The sequence below is a fragment of the Danio aesculapii genome, chromosome 24 (genome assembly GCF_903798145.1).
Source record: "Danio aesculapii chromosome 24, fDanAes4.1, whole genome shotgun sequence".
NCBI lineage: Eukaryota > Metazoa > Chordata > Actinopteri > Cypriniformes > Danionidae > Danio > Danio aesculapii.
Window position 1 is genome coordinate 384,350 of NC_079458.1, and position 19,640 is coordinate 403,989.

The 19,640-nt window shown below is 38.2% G+C and overlaps 1 protein-coding gene across 4 annotated transcripts in view; it reads left to right on the plus strand.

The window, feature by feature from the left end:
• Nucleotides 1-19,640, plus strand: part of arhgap28 (Rho GTPase activating protein 28) — a 53,796-nt gene that overhangs the window by 15,115 nt on the left and 19,041 nt on the right. For 2 of the 4 annotated variants that reach the window (XM_056450820.1, XM_056450821.1), the window contains exons 2-4: nt 14,863-15,038; nt 15,137-15,357; nt 19,321-19,393. In XM_056450820.1, the coding sequence (XP_056306795.1) occupies nt 14,863-15,038; nt 15,137-15,357; nt 19,321-19,393 (470 nt within the window). Of the gene's footprint in view, nt 1-3,122; nt 3,353-13,032; nt 13,058-14,862; nt 15,039-15,136; nt 15,358-19,320; nt 19,394-19,640 lie in introns of those variants that run through there. The other 2 variants (XM_056450824.1, XM_056450822.1) reach the window with 2 other exon arrangements.

Sequence of the window (19,640 nt, forward strand, 5' to 3'; positions counted from 1 at the left end):
CAGCTTCAGACAGGGATATGCTGTAGCTGTGCTGTTCTGCTGGAGAATATGCTCAATATGGATTATTAATGCTCAGTATGATCAGTCATTACATTATCAAGGTAAACGTTCTGTTGTGCAGCATTTTGTTTATCTTTAATTTATTTGTTAATTTATAAGTCATTGATTATTGGCATTTTTAACTCAGATACACATTGAAATGGGATTTAGAGAAATAAAATACAGCAAGTGTCAGTTTTGTTACGCAGTTATTTATAAACGTTTGATACGCTGGATAAATGCAAATAGGAAATTATATAATGAAAGCATTCATTCATTTTCCTTCAGCTTAGTCCCTTTATTAATCAGGGGCCGACACAGCAGAATTAACCACCAACTTATCCAGCATATGTTTTACACAGTGGATGCAACCCAACACTGGGAAACACCCACACACACTTCGGCCAATGTAGTTAATCAATTCCCCAATAGTGCATGTGTTTGGACTGTGGGGGAAACCGGAGGAAACCCACACCAACACGGGGAGAACATGCAAACTCCACACAGAAACACAAACTCATCGAGCCGAGGCTCAAACCAGTGACCTTCTTGCTGTGAGGCGATTGTGCTACCCACTGCGCCACCCCGTCACCAAAAACAAAATATTTTATATTAACCTAAATAAATAAATATATATGATATATAAATGGGGCAGCACGGTGGTGCAGTGGTTAGCACTGTGGTCTCACAGTAAGAAGGTCACTGGTTCGAGCTCCGGCTGGGTCAGTTGGTGTTTCTGTGTGGAGTTTGCATGTTCTCCCCGTGTTATAATATGTGCTGCAGCTGAACAGTCCAGCTCTGTGCTCCTCAGTCTGAGCTCTTCCTCATCAGCTTTGCTTGTAATTCGACTCAAAGGTATTTTTAGCCTCCAGATGTTTCTCTTTAAGACTCGGGGAGGAAAAACGCCAGCGTTCCTGATGGATTCATGATAGTTTTTGCCTCCCGGAGACTCAAAAACAGACCTGTACGCCAACATTAGAGATGCGGAGATGGCGACGCCTGATTGGCTGAAATCGGCGACCTCCTGAAACGTTTGCGTTTGAATGTTGAGATGGATTTGTTTGTGTTCCTGCAGGAGTGAGCTCATGATTTCTGCATGTCTCCAGCACATGTTTTGAGTTTATTTTCACTCAGATCTGACCTATATACATGATGGGGGGGCGCCAGACGATTACAAAACCCTCATTAGAATGTATAGATTACTATAGGCTAACTATAGAAAACTCGACTGTGAGTTATGTCATTAATAATATACATAATATACAGCAGCGCTGCACAATATATCCAGAAATGATTGTTATTGTGACAATAGTATATGCAAATATCGCAGAGAGGTGTATTAAATGTAAAATAAAGTGCACAGAAATGTTTATGCACATTTGATCAATCAGAGTTAAGAAAGGTTTATTAGATTAGAGAATTATCATTTATTATCTCTTCATTTCAGTATAATTATCAAACAAATAAAGTTTTTTAGTTTGAAAAGCTAATTAAAATGATAATAATAAATAACTGAAATAACGTTACTGCAATACTCCAGATATTTCGTATTTCCCCAATACCGCGCAGCCCTGATGTACTATGTGTTTCCATCCACCTACTTTATGCACAGTTTGGGATATTTAAACAAACCTCTTAATGAATCCTTCATGTGCTGATGAACACAACTGAGGAGGATCCACTTTATCTGATGATGACTGTTTTGTGTCAACTCCAGTGTGTGTCACTGTGTGTGTGAAAGAATGTAAAGGCTGATGGAGAGATTAAAGCGTGGTGTGAAGTGTGTGTGTGTGTGTGCTTATAAAGTGCTGGTGGTCAAACACACATCTGGAAATAGTTCAGCTGGATTACACTGATCCAGGATCAGCCCAGAGGAAGAAGAGCTGACAACTGAGGAGGCGATGGACAGATAATGACCAGAGAGAGAGAGAGAGAGGATAGAGATAAAATAAATAATAATAACATTAATTAATAAAAACTGAAGAAGTCATCTCGCACATGTTACACTGATGTAGAAAGTCAAGAACAAAGATAAACAGAGAGGTGGACAAGTGGAGCAGTGGGTGGAGACACACACACACACACAAATGCACACACACAAGCATGCACGCACTCACACACACTCACACACACACACACACACACACACACACACACACACACACACACACACACACACACACACACACACACACACACACACACACACACACACACTTTAAAGAGCCTCTATTTTGCATTATAAAGGGCATATTTTGGTTTTGGGGGTCTCCAACATCAGGCTGATCTTCATGCAGGGTCAAAAACACAGTCATGGTCTTATAATCTGAATTTATTTTACCTCATTATCCCAGCGACTGCCATTTTAATTCGTTCAGCGATTCATTTGTTCCCAAACCCCTCCTTACGCGATGCTAATATGCGCTGATTGGACCGATGACTCAGTGTGTTGTGATTGGTCGACAGCGTTCAGCGCGAGAAATGCCCACCCTGGCTTATTGAAGTAGCCATAGCACACAGAGCCAACACTCCCGTTTTTCTGAGGAGTCGCCCGTATTAAATTCTCCCGGGTTTGCGCACACACAAATGGGCGGGGCTTTAGTTTCATATCCACGTCATGCCAAAATGGCTAAAGACTCGTTATCAAGACGATTCATTTAAAGCACTATGAGTCGACTCTTTTCTAAATTAATTAATTGTTTTAAACACTGTCCACATTCAGATTTAAGCCTTAGCTGGATATTTCACTTCAGTTAGAGCTGTGTTACACACTACATGAAGATCATTCTCAAAGACCCACAATAGGGGCTCTTTAAAACACTTGCACACACTCTAACAGGCTATAACTTATACAAACACACTCGCGCACATGCACACACACAAACTCTAAAACAATAACACACACACACACATGCAAAGGACACACACAGGAAGAGGAAATCCTCTGGTCTTTCTCTCGTCCCTCTCTCTGTCTCTCGTTCATCCACCTCTCTCTCTCCTCTCGTTCGTCCCTCCCTCTCTCATCCCTCTATCTCGTTTGTCCGCCTCTTTCTCCTTCTCTCTCTCACACACAGTCTCTCTCGTTCGTCCGCCCCTCTCTCTCTCTGGTCTTGCTCTGCGCTGAGAGTGTTCAGTAGTGCGTGTGTGTGGTGGAGTCAGTACAGGACCTGAAGGAGAGCACCAACACACTGCTCTGCTGAATGAGCTTAGCCTGTGGACTGATGGAGTGTGTACAGGACCTGATTGAGGCCATCAGCTGGACTGCTCAGTGTTTGCTTTTGCTGTCTGGAGGAGTATAAGTCTGATCAACACAGTGAGTCTCTCAGCCCTGCTGGTTCAGTTTACTGCGAGTCTAGTGCACTTCTGCTGTAGTCTAGTGTACTTCTGCTGTAGTTTAGTGTACTTCTGCTGTAGTCTAGTGCACTTCTGCTGTAGTCTAGTGCACTTCTGCTGTAGTCTAGTGCTCTTCTGCTGTAGTCTAGTGCACTTCTGCTGTAGTCTAGTGTACTTCTGCTGTAGTCTAGTGCTCTTCTGGTGTAGTCTAGTGCTCTTCTGCTGTAGTCTAGTGTACTTCTGCTGTAGTTTAGTGTACTTCTGCTGTAGTCTAGTGTACTTCTGCTGTAGTTTAGTGTACTTCTGCTGTAGTCTAGTGCTCTTCTGCTGTAGTCTAGTGCTCTTCTGCTGTAGTTTAGTGCTCTTCTGCTGTAGTTTAGTGCTCTTCTGCTGTAGTCTAGTGCACTTCTGCTGTAGTCTAGTGTACTTCTGCTGTAGTCTAGTGCTCTTCTGGTGTAGTCTAGTGCTCTTCTGCTGTAGTCTAGTGTACTTCTGCTGTAGTTTAGTGCTATTCTGCTGTAGTCTAGTGCTCTTCTGCTGTAGTCTAGTGTACTTCTGCTGTAGTCTAGTGCTCTTCTGCTGTAGTTTAGTGTACTTCTGCTGTAGTCTAGTGTACTTCTGCTGTAGTCTAGTGCTCTTCTGGTGTAGTCTAGTGCTCTTCTGCTGTAGTTTAGTGTACTTCTGCTGTAGTCTAGTGTACTTCTGCTGTAGTTTAGTGCTCTTCTGCTGTAGTCTAGTGTACTTCTGCTGTAGTCTAGTGCTCTTCTGCTGTAGTTTAGTGTACTTCTGCTGTAGTCTAGTGTACTTCTGCTGTAGTCTAGTGCTCTTCTGGTGTAGTCTAGTGCTCTTCTGCTGTAGTTTAGTGCACTTCTGCTGTAGTCTAGTGCTCCTTAGCTGTAGTTTAGTGCACTTCTGCTGTAGTCTAGTGCTCCTTAGCTGTAGTTTAGTGCTCTTCTGCTGTAGTATAGTGCACTTCTGTTGTAGTTTAGTGCACTTCTGGTGTAGTCTAGTGCTCTTCTGCTGTAGTTTAGTGCTCTTCTGCTGTAGTTTAGTGCTCTTCTGGTGTAGTTTAGTGTACTTCTGCTGTAGTCTAGTGCTCTTCTGCTGTAGTTTAGTGCTCTTCTGGTGTAGTTTAGTGCTCTTCAGGTGTAGTTTAGTGTACTTCTGCTGTAGTCTAGTGCTCTTCTGCTGTCTAGTGCTCTTCTGGTGTAGTTTAGTGTACTTCTGCTGTAGTCTAGTGCTCTTCTGCTGTAGTTTAGTGTTCTTCTAGTTTAGTTTAGTGTTCTTCTCGTTTAGTTTAGTGCTTTTCTAGTTTAGTTTAGTGCTCTTCTAGTTTAGTTTAGGGCTCTTCTGGTTTAGTTTAGTGCTCTTCTGGTTTAGTTTACTGCTCTTCTGGTTTAGTTTAGTGCTCTTCTGGTTTAGTTTAGTGCTCTTCTGGTTTAGTTTAGGGCTCTTCAAGTTTAGTTTATTGCTCTTCTAGTTTAGTTTAGTGCTCTTCAGGTTTAGTTTAGTGCTCTTCTGGTTTAGTTTAGTGCTCTTCTGGTTTAGTGTTCTTCTAGTTTAGTTTAGGGCTCTTCTAGTTTAGTTTAGGGCTCTTCTGGTTTAGTTTAGTGTTCTTCAGGTTTAGTTTAGTGTTCTTCTGGTTTAGTTTAGTGTTCTTCTGGTTTAGTTTAGTGCTCTTCTGGTTTAGTTTAGTGTTCTTCTAGTTTAGTTTAGTGCTCTTCAGGTTTAGTTTAGTGCTCTTCTGGTTTAGTTTAGTGTTCTTCTGGTTTAGTTTAGGGCTCTTCTAGTTTAGTTTAGTGTTCTTCTAGTTTAGTTTAGTGCTCTTCAGGTTTAGTTTAGTGCTCTTCTGGTTTAGTTTAGTGCTCTTCTGGTTTAGTTTAGGGCTCTTCTGGTTTAGTTTAGTGCTCTTCTGGTTTAGTTTAGTGCTCTTCTGGTTTAGTTTAGTGCTTTTCTAGTTTAGTTTAGGGCTTTTCTAGTTTAGTTTAGTGCTCTTCTAGTTTAGTTTAGTGTTCTTCTAGTTTAGTTTAGTGCTCTTCAGGTTTAGTTTAGTGCTCTTCTGGTTTAGTTTAGTGCTTTTCTAGTTTAGTTTAGGGCTCTTCTAGTTTAGTTTAGGGCTCTTCTGGTTTAGTTTAGTGCTCTTCTAGTTTAGTTTAGTGCTCTTCAGGTTTAGTTTAGGGCTTTTCTAGTTTAGTTTAGGGCTCTTCTAGTTTAGTTTAGGGCTCTTCTAGTTTAGTTTAGGGCTCTTCTGGTTTAGTTTAGTGCTCTTCTAGTTTAGTTTAGGGCTTCTCTGGTTTAGTTTAGTGCTCTTCTAGATTAGTGTTCTTCTAGTTTAGTTTAGTGTTCTTCTGGTTTAGTTTAGTGCTCTTCTGGTTTAGTTTAGTGTTCTTCTAGTTTAGTTTAGGGCTCTTCTGGTTTAGTTTAGTGCTCTTCTGGTTTAGTTTAGTGCTCTTCTAGATTAGTGTTCTTCTAGTTTAGTTTAGTGCTCTTCTGGTTTAGTTTAGTGCTCCTCTAGTTTAGTTTAGTGCTCCTCTGGTTTAGTTTAGTGCTCTTCTAGTTTAGTTTAGGGCTCTTCTAGTTTAGTTTTGGGCTCTTCTAGTTTAGTTTATGGCTCTTCTGGTTTAGTTTAGTGCTCTTCTGGTTTAGTTTAGTGCTCTTCAGGTTTAGTTTAGTGCTCCTCTGGTTTAGTTTAGTGCTCTTCTAGTTTAGTTTAGGGCTCTTCTAGTTTAGTTTAGTGCTCTTCTAGTTTAGTTTAGTGCTCTTCTGGTTTAGTTTAGTGTTCTTCTAGTTTAGTTTAGGGCTCTTCTAGTTTAGTTTAGGGCTCTTCTGGTTTAGTTTAGTGTTCTTCTGGTTTAGTTTAGTGCTCTTCTGGTTTAGTTTAGTGTTCTTCTGGTTTAGTTTAGTGCTCTTCTAGTTTAGTTTAGTGTTCTTCTAGTTTAGTTTAGGGCTCTTCTAGTTTAGTTTAGTGCTCTTCTAGTTTAGTTTAGTGTTCTTCTAGTTTAGTTTAGTGCTCTTCTGGTTTAGTTTAGTGTTCTTCTAGTTTAGTTTAGTGCTCCTCTGGTTTAGTTTAGTGCTCTTCTAGTTTAGTTTAGTGTTCTTCTAGTTTAGTTTAGTGCTCTTCTGGTTTAGTTTAGTGCTCTTCTAGTTTAGTTTAGTGTTCTTCTAGTTTAGTTTAGTGCTCTTCTGGTTTAGTTTAGTGCTCTTCTGGTTTAGTTTAGTGCTCTTCTAGTTTAGTTTAGGGCTCTTCTAGTTTAGTTTAGTGCTCTTCTAGTTTAGTTTAGTGTTCTTCTAGTTTAGTTTAGTGCTCTTCAGGTTTAGTTTAGTGCTCCTCTGGTTTAGTTTAGGGCTCTTCTAGTTTAGTTTAGTGCTCTTCTAGTTTAGTTTAGGGCTCTTCTAGTTTAGTTTAGTGCTCTTCTAGTTTAGTTTAGTGTTCTTCTAGTTTAGTTTAGGGCTCTTCTAGTTTAGTTTAGGGCTCTTCTAGTTTAGTTTAGGGCTCTTCTAGTTTAGTTTAGTGCTCTTCTAGTTTAGTTTAGTGCTCTTCTAGTTTAGTTTAGTGCTCTTCTAGTTTAGTTTAGTGTTCTTCTAGTTTAGTTTAGGGCTCTTCTAGTTTAGTTTAGGGCTCTTCTAGTTTAGTTTAGTGCTCTTCTAGTTTAGTTTAGTGTTCTTCTAGTTTAGTTTAGGGCTCTTCTGGTTTAGTTTAGTGCTCTTCTGGTTTAGTTTAGTGTTCTTCTAGTTTAGTTTAGTGCTCTTCTGGTTTAGTTTAGTGTTCTTCTAGTTTAGTTTAGTGCTCCTCTGGTTTAGTTTAGGGCTCTTCTAGTTTAGTTTAATGCTCCTCTGGTTTAGTTTAGTGCTCTTCTAGTTTAGTTTAGGGCTTCTCTGGTTTAGTTTAGTGCTCTTCTAGATTAGTGTTCTTCTAGTTTAGTTTAGTGTTCTTCTAGTTTAGTTTAGGGCTCTTCTAGTTTAGTTTAGGGCTCTTCTAGTTTAGTTTAGGGCTCTTCTAGTTTAGTTTAGTGCTCTTCTAGTTTAGTTTAGTGTTCTTCTAGTTTAGTTTAGGGCTCTTCTGGTTTAGTTTAGTGCTCTTCTGGTTTAGTTTAGTGTTCTTCTAGTTTAGTTTAGTGCTCTTCTGGTTTAGTTTAGTGTTCTTCTAGTTTAGTTTAGTGCTCCTCTGGTTTAGTTTAGGGCTCTTCTAGTTTAGTTTAGTGCTCCTCTGGTTTAGTTTAGGGCTCTTCTAGTTTAGTTTAGGGCTTCTCTGGTTTAGTTTAGTGCTCTTCTAGATTAGTGTTCTTCTAGTTTAGTTTAGTGTTCTTCTAGTTTAGTTTAGGGCTCTTCTAGTTTAGTTTAGTGCTCTTCTAGTTTAGTTTAGTGTTCTTCTAGTTTAGTTTAGGGCTCTTCTGGTTTAGTTTAGTGCTCTTCTGGTTTAGTTTAGTGTTCTTCTAGTTTAGTTTAGGGCTCTTCTGGTTTAGTTTAGTGCTCTTCAGGTTTAGTTTAGTGCTCCTCTGGTTTAGTTTAGTGCTCTTCTAGTTTAGTTTAGGGCTCTTCTAGTTTAGTTTAGTGCTCTTCAGGTTTAGTTTAGTGCTCTTCTAGTTTAGTTTAGTGCTCTTCTAGTTTAGTTTAGGGCTCTTCTAGTTTAGTTTAGTGCTCTTCTAGTTTAGTTTAGTGCTCTTCAGGTTTAGTTTAGTGCTCTTCTAGTTTAGTTTAGTGCTCTTCTAGTTTAGTTTAGGGCTCTTCTAGTTTAGTTTAGTGCTCTTCTAGTTTAGTTTAGTGTTCTTCTAGTTTAGTTTAGTGCTCTTCAGGTTTAGTTTAGTGCTCCTCTGGTTTAGTTTAGTGCTCTTCTAGTTTAGTTTAGGGCTCTTCTAGTTTAGTTTAGTGTTCTTCTAGTTTAGTTTAGTGCTCTTCTGGTTTAGTTTAGTGTTCTTCTAGTTTAGTTTAGTGCTCCTCTGGTTTAGTTTAGGGCTCTTCTAGTTTAGTTTAATGCTCCTCTGGTTTAGTTTAGGGCTCTTCTAGTTTAGTTTAGGGCTTCTCTGGTTTAGTTTAGTGCTCTTCTAGATTAGTGTTCTTCTAGTTTAGTTTAGTGTTCTTCTAGTTTAGTTTAGGGCTCTTCTAGTTTAGTTTAGGGCTCTTCTAGTTTAGTTTAGTGTTCTTCTAGTTTAGTTTAGGGCTCTTCTGGTTTAGTTTAGTGCTCTTCTGGTTTAGTTTAGTGCTCTTCTGGTTTAGTTTAGTGTTCTTCTAGTTTAGTTTAGTGCTCCTCTGGTTTAGTTTAGGGCTCTTCTAGTTTAGTTTAATGCTCCTCTAGTTTAGTTTAGGGCTCTTCTAGTTTAGTTTAGGGCTCTTCTGGTTTAGTTTAGTGTTCTTCTAGTTTAGTTTAGTGCTCTTCTGGTTTAGTTTAGTGTTCTTCTAGTTTAGTTTAGTGCTCCTCTGGTTTAGTTTAGGGCTCTTCTAGTTTAGTTTAATGCTCCTCTAGTTTAGTTTAGGGCTCTTCTAGTTTAGTTTAGTGCTCTTCTAGTTTAGTTTAGTGCTCTTCAGGTTTAGTTTAGTGCTCTTCTAGTTTAGTTTAGGGCTCTTCTGGTTTAGTTTAATGCTCCTCTGGTTTAGTTTAGTGCTCTTCTGGTTTAGTTTAGTGCTCTTCTGGTTTAGTTTAGTGTTCTTCTAGTTTAGTTTAGTGCTCTTCTGGTTTAGTTTAGTGTTCTTCTAGTTTAGTTTAGTGCTCCTCTGGTTTAGTTTAGGGCTCTTCTAGTTTAGTTTAATGCTCCTCTGGTTTAGTTTAGTGCTCCTCTGGTTTAGTTTAGGGCTCTTCTAGTTTAGTTTAATGCTCCTCTGGTTTAGTTTAGTGCTCCTCTGGTTTAGTTCACTGCTCTTCTAATATTAGTGTTGAACTGATCTTTGTGAATGTTAGTAATTGTGTCTAAAAATAGATCACAGAAATCGGAGACTCCATTGTTTATGTTTCTGCTGGGCTTTGCTGAATATGCTGACGTTTGAGTGTGTGTGTGTGTGTGTGGTGTTCATGAGTCCTGCTCGCTCACACTTCAGTTTCGTAAGTTGTGTTTTCCTTCATATATTGTGCTGTTGTGATTGTTTTGTGTGTATTTTCTACTTTAGAATGACTGAATTGGTCTGTTACCCATTAGGCTGTGTGGTTATATGAGTTAACAATCTCTGTTTTGAGGATCATTCCTGGTTAAACACTTGTTAAGTTCTGTCTGACTCAGTAATGAGTGACCACTGTAGTTGTTTGATCATTTAAATATATTATTTTGCTATATACTGTAATAATAATTCTGTGTGGGTTTTAATATCATATGTTGTTATATCCTTATATTATTCCTTATATTATTATGTAAAATAATAAAACAATTAATGTAATGATAATAACAGTAATCAAATAATAGTTAAATTGTGCAATAATAAATGATAAATAGAACAAATGACACTTTCACCTGGAATATTCCTTTACTGTAAGACTCTTCCTCTTAAGCATGTTTATGTGTTCAGTGTAGTGTTATTCAGTGTGTTTGGCTGTTCTGCAATCCGAGCGTTCCTCATGCAGATGGAATGAAGCATGTTGTTTGTGTAATGAACAGAATCCACACACTCCTCACATCAACATCAGTGTGTGTTTTGCAGATGAAGCTCAGAGTGAAACGCAGGAGATTGTGTTTCTGTGTGTGTAAACTGAGGCAGAATGGCTGAAGGCTATTAAGATCTCCATGTAACGCAATTCAGGCTCCATCATGTGCGGCGCTGATCGATAACGTCCTCTAAATGATGCTTCACTTCCTGCCGCTGAGAGACTCAAATCAACATCAGCATCAGCTTATCAATATTTAATATCTCATATGAGTGTTTGTCTCAGACCTGAAGATGGTCTGCTGGATTGTAGGGCTGCACTATATATTGGAAAGTTATCGTCATCGTTATAATAGTATATGCAAAAACTTCATATCGCAGAGACGTGCAATAAATGAAGAGAATTTTATGTACGAGATATTTTTCCCCCAATTTCTGTTTATTTTCTTCAGCACATTTCTAATCATGATAGTTTTAATAACTCATTTATAATAACTGATTTCTTTTATTTTTGCACATAATATTAGACTACATATTCTTTAAGACAATAGTATTCAGCTTAAAGTCACATTTAAAGGCTTCACTAGGGTAATTAGGGTAAAGTTAGGGTAATTAGGCAAGTCATTGTATAACAGTGGTTTATTCTGGAGACAATCAGGAACTAATATTGCTTAATATTGATCAATAACAGGGGCGTTGCTAGACCCCATTTACTGGGGCACGTGCCCCAGTATAAATCGCCAGTGCCCTAGTAAATGTCTTTGAGATTCGACTTACTTCATATGCAAGTGTATTTATTAAGAGTGGTAATCCCAGAATAAAGACGTTATTCTCTATGTGCAACCAAACCAACTCTGATGAATGCAATGCAGTTTAATCAAAGAACAAACCGAGCCTGTGCGCAGAAAAAACATACCCGCCGGTCCGGTTGTGAACATGCACGCCGAAAAAATAGCCGCGCTGCTCATGTGTTGTAAAACAGGCACGCAGTGAGTTTTCCAAGTCGATGAAACAAAGTTTAAATAATATGATGGTGATCTTATTTATACTGCATGCCTCCTGAGAGTTTAGGTATGAAGCAGAAAGGAGGGATGAAGTCAAGGAGGTTAGACTTAATAAACCTAATTCTCAGCCTTGAGTCGGGTCTAAGACAACACACAACAGATAACTCTATAAAACATCTTTTTCTGTATTCTATTGATTTGTGTATAGAATTTCATTCTCATGCAAAAGACTTCGTAAATGATCTTAGCATCCTCCAGTTGTGTCTTTAGATTGTTTTCCAGTTACATTTAGCATTCATTTCTGTTATGTATTTAGAATAATAATTGGATAACAACAATAGTACTGCTATTTATTTATAATTATATATATATTTATTAATTGTGGAGGGGGTGCTGTGCCCCAGTAGAGCTTTATGTCTAGCAACGCCCCTGGTTAATAATATTGACTTGATTAAGAACTGCTTTTATTCTAGCTGAAATAAAACAAATAAGACTTTCTCCAGAAGAAAAAATATTATAGGAAATACTGTGAGAAATTCCTGAATCTGTTCAACATCATTTGGGGAATATTTGTAAAAGGATAAATACTGCACAGAAGGGAGAATAATTCTCTTGGTTGTTTCTGACCAATCAGAGGATGCCTTTACTATCATAAGCCCCGCTTCTCCAGTAGCTGAACTCAGAGCTGAAAATAAACCCTAAACCCTCGGCGACACACAGCGCCATGCATTTTAGAATTATAAACATAGGTTACTATCAGGGTACACACACCCGCGCCGCAGGTCGGTGGCGCCCAGCCATGACTCAGGACACTGTTCATATTTCTGCCGTGCCACAGAGCGCCATCTCAATAGATTCATTTTAAATATCATGCGAATGTGCGCGTCTGGTGTGTGATACTTTCAACTGTCATGTGCGCGCCGTGTCACGGCTCTGAGTTGCACATCCGGTGTGTGACGCCCTTAATGCTAACACAACAGACAACGAATATCAAAATTTCCAAGTCTAAATGTTTGCCACTTTGACATAATTTTCTCACATTTAATTAGCTCAGAATATATATATATATATATATATATATTTTTTTTTTAATGGCTTATAATACAGCATTTACAAGATATATTATAGTTATATTGTTAGAAATATCATTATCGCAACATGAAAGACGGTTATTGATGCATTGCAAATTAAATTGTGCTTTAATTCTGAATTTGTGACATGTTTTTTAAAACGTTGAAATTATTTACATGTGGTACGGTGTCTCAGTGGTTAACACTGTGGCCTCACAGCAAGAAGGTCGCTGGTTTGAGTCCCTGCTGGGTCAGTTGGTGTTTCTGTGTGGAGTTTGCATGTTCTCCCAATGTTGGCGTGGGTTTCCTCCGGGTGGGTTTCCCCCACAGTCCAATATGAGTGTATGAGTGTGTGTGTGTGAATGAGTGTGTATGGGTTTTTCCCAGTACTGGGTTGCAGCTGGAAGGGCATCCGCTATGTAAAACTTATGCTGGAATAGTTGGCGGTGCATTGCGCTGTGGAGACCCCTGATGAATAAAGAGATTAAGCTGAAGGAAAATGAACGAAGTTATTTGCTTCACATCATGCTGAAAATTCTTGCTATTAAAGTTCTGAAAGCTCCTAAAATGTTGCCATGTCCACTTATTTTAAGCCATGATTATTGTATGTGACTTTGCTTCGAGATGTTGAGTTAATACTGTGTAACTTGTGATTGTTTGGTTTGTGGTTGTGGATTTTTATTATGACGCATTTGTGTTTAAGTTTATTATGGGCTTGTTCTTGATTTGGTGTTTTTTTCATAGTAAGATCTGGCAACACAGATGAGGGAAGCATACCTCTCATACAGGTGTAGATACGTCATAAAACTATTCAGTTTAGTACAGAATGTGCAGATATTTTGTGGATGTGGTTGTCACTGCCTGCATTGTGTGTGCGCGCGTGTGTGTGTGTGTGCGTGTGTGTGTGTGCGTGTGCGTCTGTGTGCGTGTGTGTGTGTGTGCGTGTGTGTGTGCGTGCGTGAGTGAACAGAACGAGTCTTTTTACTTCTGCTTTATTCAATATGAGAGTGTGGTGAATGGATGAATGAAACTCTGTGTATCTCAGTAAGTCTGATAATTATCTGACACTATTCTGAATAAATTAGTCATTGATGAAGAATCTCTGATGGGATATCTGACATCAGTCACTATGTATTTCTGTATTCAGTTTTTCTTTAATATTTTCATTATTTGTTCTCTTTTAGAATTCATTAATTTTCTGTAAACTTATTTTTTCCTGTTTCTCCTTCTCCACCTCTTCCTCCAATAATAATTCACTGTTTTTATTCTTTTACTTAGAGAAATGATGTTAATTAAGTGTGTGACCGATCAGTGTTTGACTGACACACCTATTTATTTATTTTCCTGAGGCTTCATGCTTTTAATTTTGTTTTCTGCATCTCTTTCTGTTCTTTTCTCCCTTTTTTGTTTTAAACCATAGATACTTTGCATTATCCATCATAATTATGTATTGTTGTTATTATGATTAGAAATTGTACAGCACATTGGTCAACTTAAAATATACAGTTGAAGTCAGAATTATTAGCCTCCTTTGAATTTGGTTTTCTTTTTTAAAATATTTCTCAAATGATGTTTAATAGAGCAAGGAAATGTTCACAGTATGTCTGATAATATTTTTTCTTCTGGAGAAAGTCTTATTTGTTTTATTTCAGCTAGAATAAAAGCAGTTTTTAATTTTTTAAAAGTCATTTTAAGGTCAATATTATTAGCCCCCTTAAGCTATAATTGTTTTCAATAGTCTACAGAACAAACCATCCTTATACAATAACTTGCATAATTACCTTAACCTGCCTAGTTACCTTAATGAACCTAGTGAAGCCTTTAAATGTCACTTTAAGCTGTATAGAAGTGTCTTGAAGAATATCTAGTCTAATATTATTTACTGTCATCATGACAAAGAGAAAATAAATCAGTTATTAGAGATGAGTTATTAACACTATTATGATTAGAAATGTGTTGGAGAAATCTGCTCTCCGTTAAACAGAAATTAGGGGAAAAAAATAAACAGGGAGGCTAATAATTCTGACTTCAACTGTAGTAAATGACATTATATCATCCTCTAAATCTGTGGTTTGCAAAGTGGGGGTTGTTGGATAATGAGGGGGATTGCTTGGTGATTTCCACAAATCAAATTAATTTGATTAAACTATTAGAATCACCATATTTTACACATAACTAGGCCCAAACGGAATTGTGCACACAGAATTCAGCAGATTTCCGCAGATTTTTAGCCATCATTAATTCTGTTTATTTACTTTAGTAAATGTGTGTAAATCGAAAAAAAAAATGTTGATCTGATTTATGCACAATGCAGTTTGTACAGTTTAATATGTAATATTTTCTGTAAATTGTAATATTTTCTGTCTTTTAGTAGAGATATTATATAAGAGACTTGCTTTGTTTACTAAATAAAGTGCATTTAATTGGATTTGTATATTTATAACCGCTTCAGAGGATGTTGGGGGTCGTGACTAACTGGCATTGTTATTTTGGGGGTCACGGGCTGAAAAGTTTGGGAACCCCTGATCTAGATATCAGCTTCAGTGTAGGTGTTATGTGTGTTTGTATATTCAGCAGTACTGCTCTGTTCTGTCTCTGATGAAGACACACACACACACACACACACACACACGCACACACACACACACACACACACACACACACACACACACACACACAAAGAAACATGCACAAACACATACAAAAACACACAATCTCTCTCAAACACAGATGCACACAAACACACATATGCACTAAGACACACATGCACACTCACACACACATTCTCTCTCTCTCTCTCTCTCACACACACACACACACACACTCTCTCACGTCTGTGTGTCCATCAGGAAGGTGCAGTATCAGCGGATCGGCAGTATGAGTGTGTGTGGCCCCGGGGCCCCGGCGTCTCCGGAGCGCTGTGTGTCTCGAGACTCCATGGAGGACTACTGGAGCGAAGTCAAGAACATCCAGGAGGACACACACACACAGCAGGAGGAGCCAGCTGAGCAGGCCAGCACAGATGGTGTGTGAGAGATCGAGAGTGTGTGTGTGTGTTTGTGTGTGTGAGAGAGAGAGAGTGTGTGTGTGTGTGATTTGACTCTGATCTGATTTGCATTTCAGAGGCGGAGCTTGAGGAGGCGTGGCTGCAGGAGGCGGGGCTCTCCACACTGACGACAGGAGCTCAGGGCGATGGCCCGGCGGAGGCTCTTCTGTCCACGCTCACACACTCGCAGGCCGCCATGGTGAAGAAGCGGCTGGACAACTACACACACACACTGCGCAAGAGGAACCGCCAGCCCATGAGGCACGTGCGGGACGTCTTCTCCACGCCAGAATCAGCGGTGAGACACTGACGATCAAAGTCACGATTGGATTTTTGGCTGTGCGTGTTTCCAATAGAGATGCACTGAAATGGAAATGATTCTCTGTGCAACTAATTTAACTTTAGATTTCATTCATTCATTCGCCACAGTGCAATGAACCGCCAACTTATCCAGCATATGTTTTATGCAGCAGATGCCCTTCCAGCTACAACCCATGGGAACATCCACACACACTCATTCACACACATTCACTACGGACAATTTAGCTTACCCAATTCCCCTATAGCGCATGTGTTTGGACTGTGGGGGAAACCGGAGCACCCGGAGGAAACCCACACCAACACAGGGAGAACATGCAAACTCCACACAGAAACACCAACTGACCCAGCCGAGGCTCGAATCAGAGACCTTCTTGCTGTGCAGTGCTGCACATTGGAAAATTTTGGCCTGAAACTGAAAACTCTGCATGCACTTGGGAGAAAACTAAAAATAAAAGTGCTCTGTAATAATATAAAGACATATTTTAAACATTCAGCTCAGTAACTTGACGGTGTGAACCAACATTAAGATCAGATGCAATTCTAGGACTCACGAATTGATTCCAAAACTATATGCTTTTGCTTGTGTAGACTAGTATTAATGAGAGTCCAACCCTTACCATTTCCTCAGCAGTGCCGTGGCTGATATTTAAATGAATGGCTATAGTAATGAAATGGGGATTTCTTGTGTTTGGTGCTGACAGACGTCGCTGGAATTTTGTTGAGGGTATTAAGGAAACATTTCAGGCGTGTTTGCGCAGGCATGTGTCTGTCCTGCATCTGTGTGAATGAGTCTGTAAATAACCGTCCCACTGACCGAGTCTATAAGCAGAAAACCCCACACCAGTCTAATATCAGCTTCAGCACAGCAGATGAGCTGCACATGGCAAGATGACTGGAATATCTGAGAAGTTACTACTGTGTCAATAGCTGCGTTTACATCCAAAGATGATTATTAATGTGCTTTTAAATTAAACGTTTGAAATGAAATTACATTTATGCCAAAAAAACCATCTGCAAATAAAGAACCGTTTCCATCCACTGAGTCAAAGACACATGATAAAATACTGTTAATAATACATGTTATTTCAACAGAGTGTGCTTTTAAAATCAATATAATTTGGCTTACACTTCACAATAAGGTTGCATTAGTTCATATATTTACTATCATAAACAAACAATGCACAATACACTGATTATAGGGTTTATTCATGTCTCTTAATGTTAGTAAATGGTTATTAAGTCGTTGATTGTTGGTTTAACTGTGCATTAGCTAATATTAACAGGCATGAATTAGGAAATGATGAACTAAATGCTGTACAAGTGTAGTTCAGCATTAGTTTGTCATGTTAGTAAATATATTAACTAATAAAGCCTTATTGTAAAGTGTGAGCATGATTTGTTATTAAGTTAAACTGAAAATAGCCTTAAAAAATCACGTCATATTGTTATTACAGAGTTATTACAAAGCATTTTTGGTTTCAGTTTTTAGGCAAATCTATCCAGAATTTCGATTTCGGGTCTGGTATTTTCATTCCAGCTCATCCCTGATTATAAGAATAAGAAAAATTAAATCTTTAAGGAACAGTTCACCCTAAATCACCTCCCATTTACTCCCATAGTAATTATTATTCCAACTGAATGAGTGTGGAGATCTGAGTGCTTGCTGATGTTCTTCTCAATATCTCCTTTTGTTTTCAGCAGAGCATAGAAATGTGTTCAGTATTGTTCAATCTGAGGATGAGTAAATGATGTAAACAACATCTGCTAATCAACAGTTTCTGTGTTGTGTGTTTATTAGCGGTGGTGAACTGCATTATGGGATGTTAATCTCTGCTCTGTCCACTTCAGATGATCAATATTCAACTCTACAGTTTAACAAAGAGACTTCTACTGACATTTTAGTGGTTTGAAAAGAAATAACATGTAGAGAAATAAGTGTGTACAGTAACAGAATATGTGCTGCAGTTTATTACAAGGTTTCTGTAGTGTAATATACAACACCAACACACACAATACAGCACTGCACACTATTACACACGTGCAGAATAGTCACTTTTCTGAAACTTTTCAAGGTTAAAAGTTGGAAGAAAGATCAAAATCCCATAATGCAAATCAGAAGCAGAAATAAACGGGCAAAGATAAAAACATGAACCACAAAACATGAATAACTGCTAATTTAGGGATATTCTTACAGTGTTGCATGGTGATTTTCATGTGAACTGTCTCTTTAAGACGGTTTTGTCCTGTTAAATCAGTGGTGAATCACGCTCAGCTGCTCCGACAGCTGAAATATCACTGGATATGAAGGACAGACGCACTCAAATAACCCAACAAATGCCCAGTGTTCAGCAGGACAACACGCTCACACATTACACGCAGCATTACTGCAAACATGCTTCTCTTACTCAGAGTTTTTGTCTTGTTTCTAGTCTAAATATCTGAACATTCTTAAATCAAGAAGCTTTATCTAGACAAGCAGAAAATGTTGTTTTCAGTAGTAATAAGTCAAAATAAAGTGAGTTTTTTACGGTGGCCAGGAAGTGCAAAACAATATTACAAAGGGTGAAACACGATTACAGAGCTCGAGACAAATTTACATTTTGAAAAGCATTTTTATCCATCATAAGACACAATTACATTAGAAAAACTATTTTAGCAAGGACCAAACACATTTACATTTTGGAAAAAATAATTAACAAGAAGAAAACACTTTTACCAGTCCTGAAACACATTTACAATTACAGATTACTTACTGTAAAGGGAATCGCATCTGTAAAGGGCGCTCTCTTTCTCTCTCTCTCTAAAGTTGCTTTATTGGCATGACATTTACAGTATTGTCAAAGCATTTTAGATAAAGCATGTAATATATTAACATCATTAAATTAAAATATACAGCAAATGAGAAATAAATAAGGAATAAAAACAGACAATATTGCTAAAAATGGCAATAATTACTAGAATAAAAAGTGTAGATTATTTAAATGAGGCAAATTAGTTGATCAGCCATTTCTAATGGTGCACAAATATTTTGCAGCAAGCATCGATGTAATTTTGTTCTCTCCGAGTATATAGTGAAGTTTATCTGAGTCGTTTATTAAATGATTAATCATTTAATCACTGTGCGCGCGCAGTCAGCTGTGAAAAGGTCATGCAAAAATGCAAACAAATAACAGCAACTTTAGTAAGCGAAAGTAAAACCTGAATCCTGGACATTTTAGGAGATTCAGAAACTACGGATTTTGGTGGAAAAGGTGTGTCTCTGTGGGTCTGGAGAGCATGTGAGAGTTTCTGTGTGAGTGACAGATCACACACATGTAGAACCAGCAGGAAACGTGTAGAGCGAGAGAAGATTTTCCACTGATTAATCGATCTCGAATGTTTGGCTTTCTTGGACGGATACATAAAAGTGTAAAAGGATATTAATAATATTAGTAATATTCATGTGTCACCACCAAATGTACTTAGGCGGCCGTTAATAGACCTGGGCGGCCCGCCACTGGCATGTGTAAAAGCTTACATTTGAATCACAATTGGCCACACAGATGAAGGAAATTAAGGGGTTTAATAATCATTTTTTGGAGAATATCATTATTATTTATTATTATTTTTTTTTAAAGACCAAATTATTTACAATTCTCTTCATTCTTTTCACAGTATTTCCTATGATGTATTTTCTTCTGCAGGAAGTCTTTTTTTTTTTGTTTTAGTTTTTAATTAGGCTGTATTATATAATATTAAAAATAATTAAAATAATTGAAGAAAATCATGTGGATCTATTCTTATATATTAGGCTTTCTTTGTATATAACAGTTAATAGTCATCTTGTTGTATAACAATAAATCCTGATGTGTTACTGATGTCTGAAGTGTGTGTTTGTGGTGTAGATCAACGATTTACCTTATGAGTGTGTGTGTGTGTGTGTGCGTGTGTTCTCTTACAGTCTGAGCTGACGCCTCCCGTTTCCCCAAATGGACAGATCTCCCCCAAACTCCCGCAGTGGAATCCTCCTAAAGGTCAGACAACAGGTCTCTTTTTAGATCAGATGTGTATACATGCATTATCAGCATGTGTTCATTAGCAGACGTTTTTAAGATCATTCAGAGATGAGGAACATCACGAGAGACACAATATTTACAGCGCATGATCTTTCTTGAAAGTGTGTTTATGTTTGAGCTAAGATGGAAATATCATTATCACTGAAGACTAAAAGTGCTTGTAGTTTTATGTTTGGTTATTACAGACACACACACATAAGAGCAG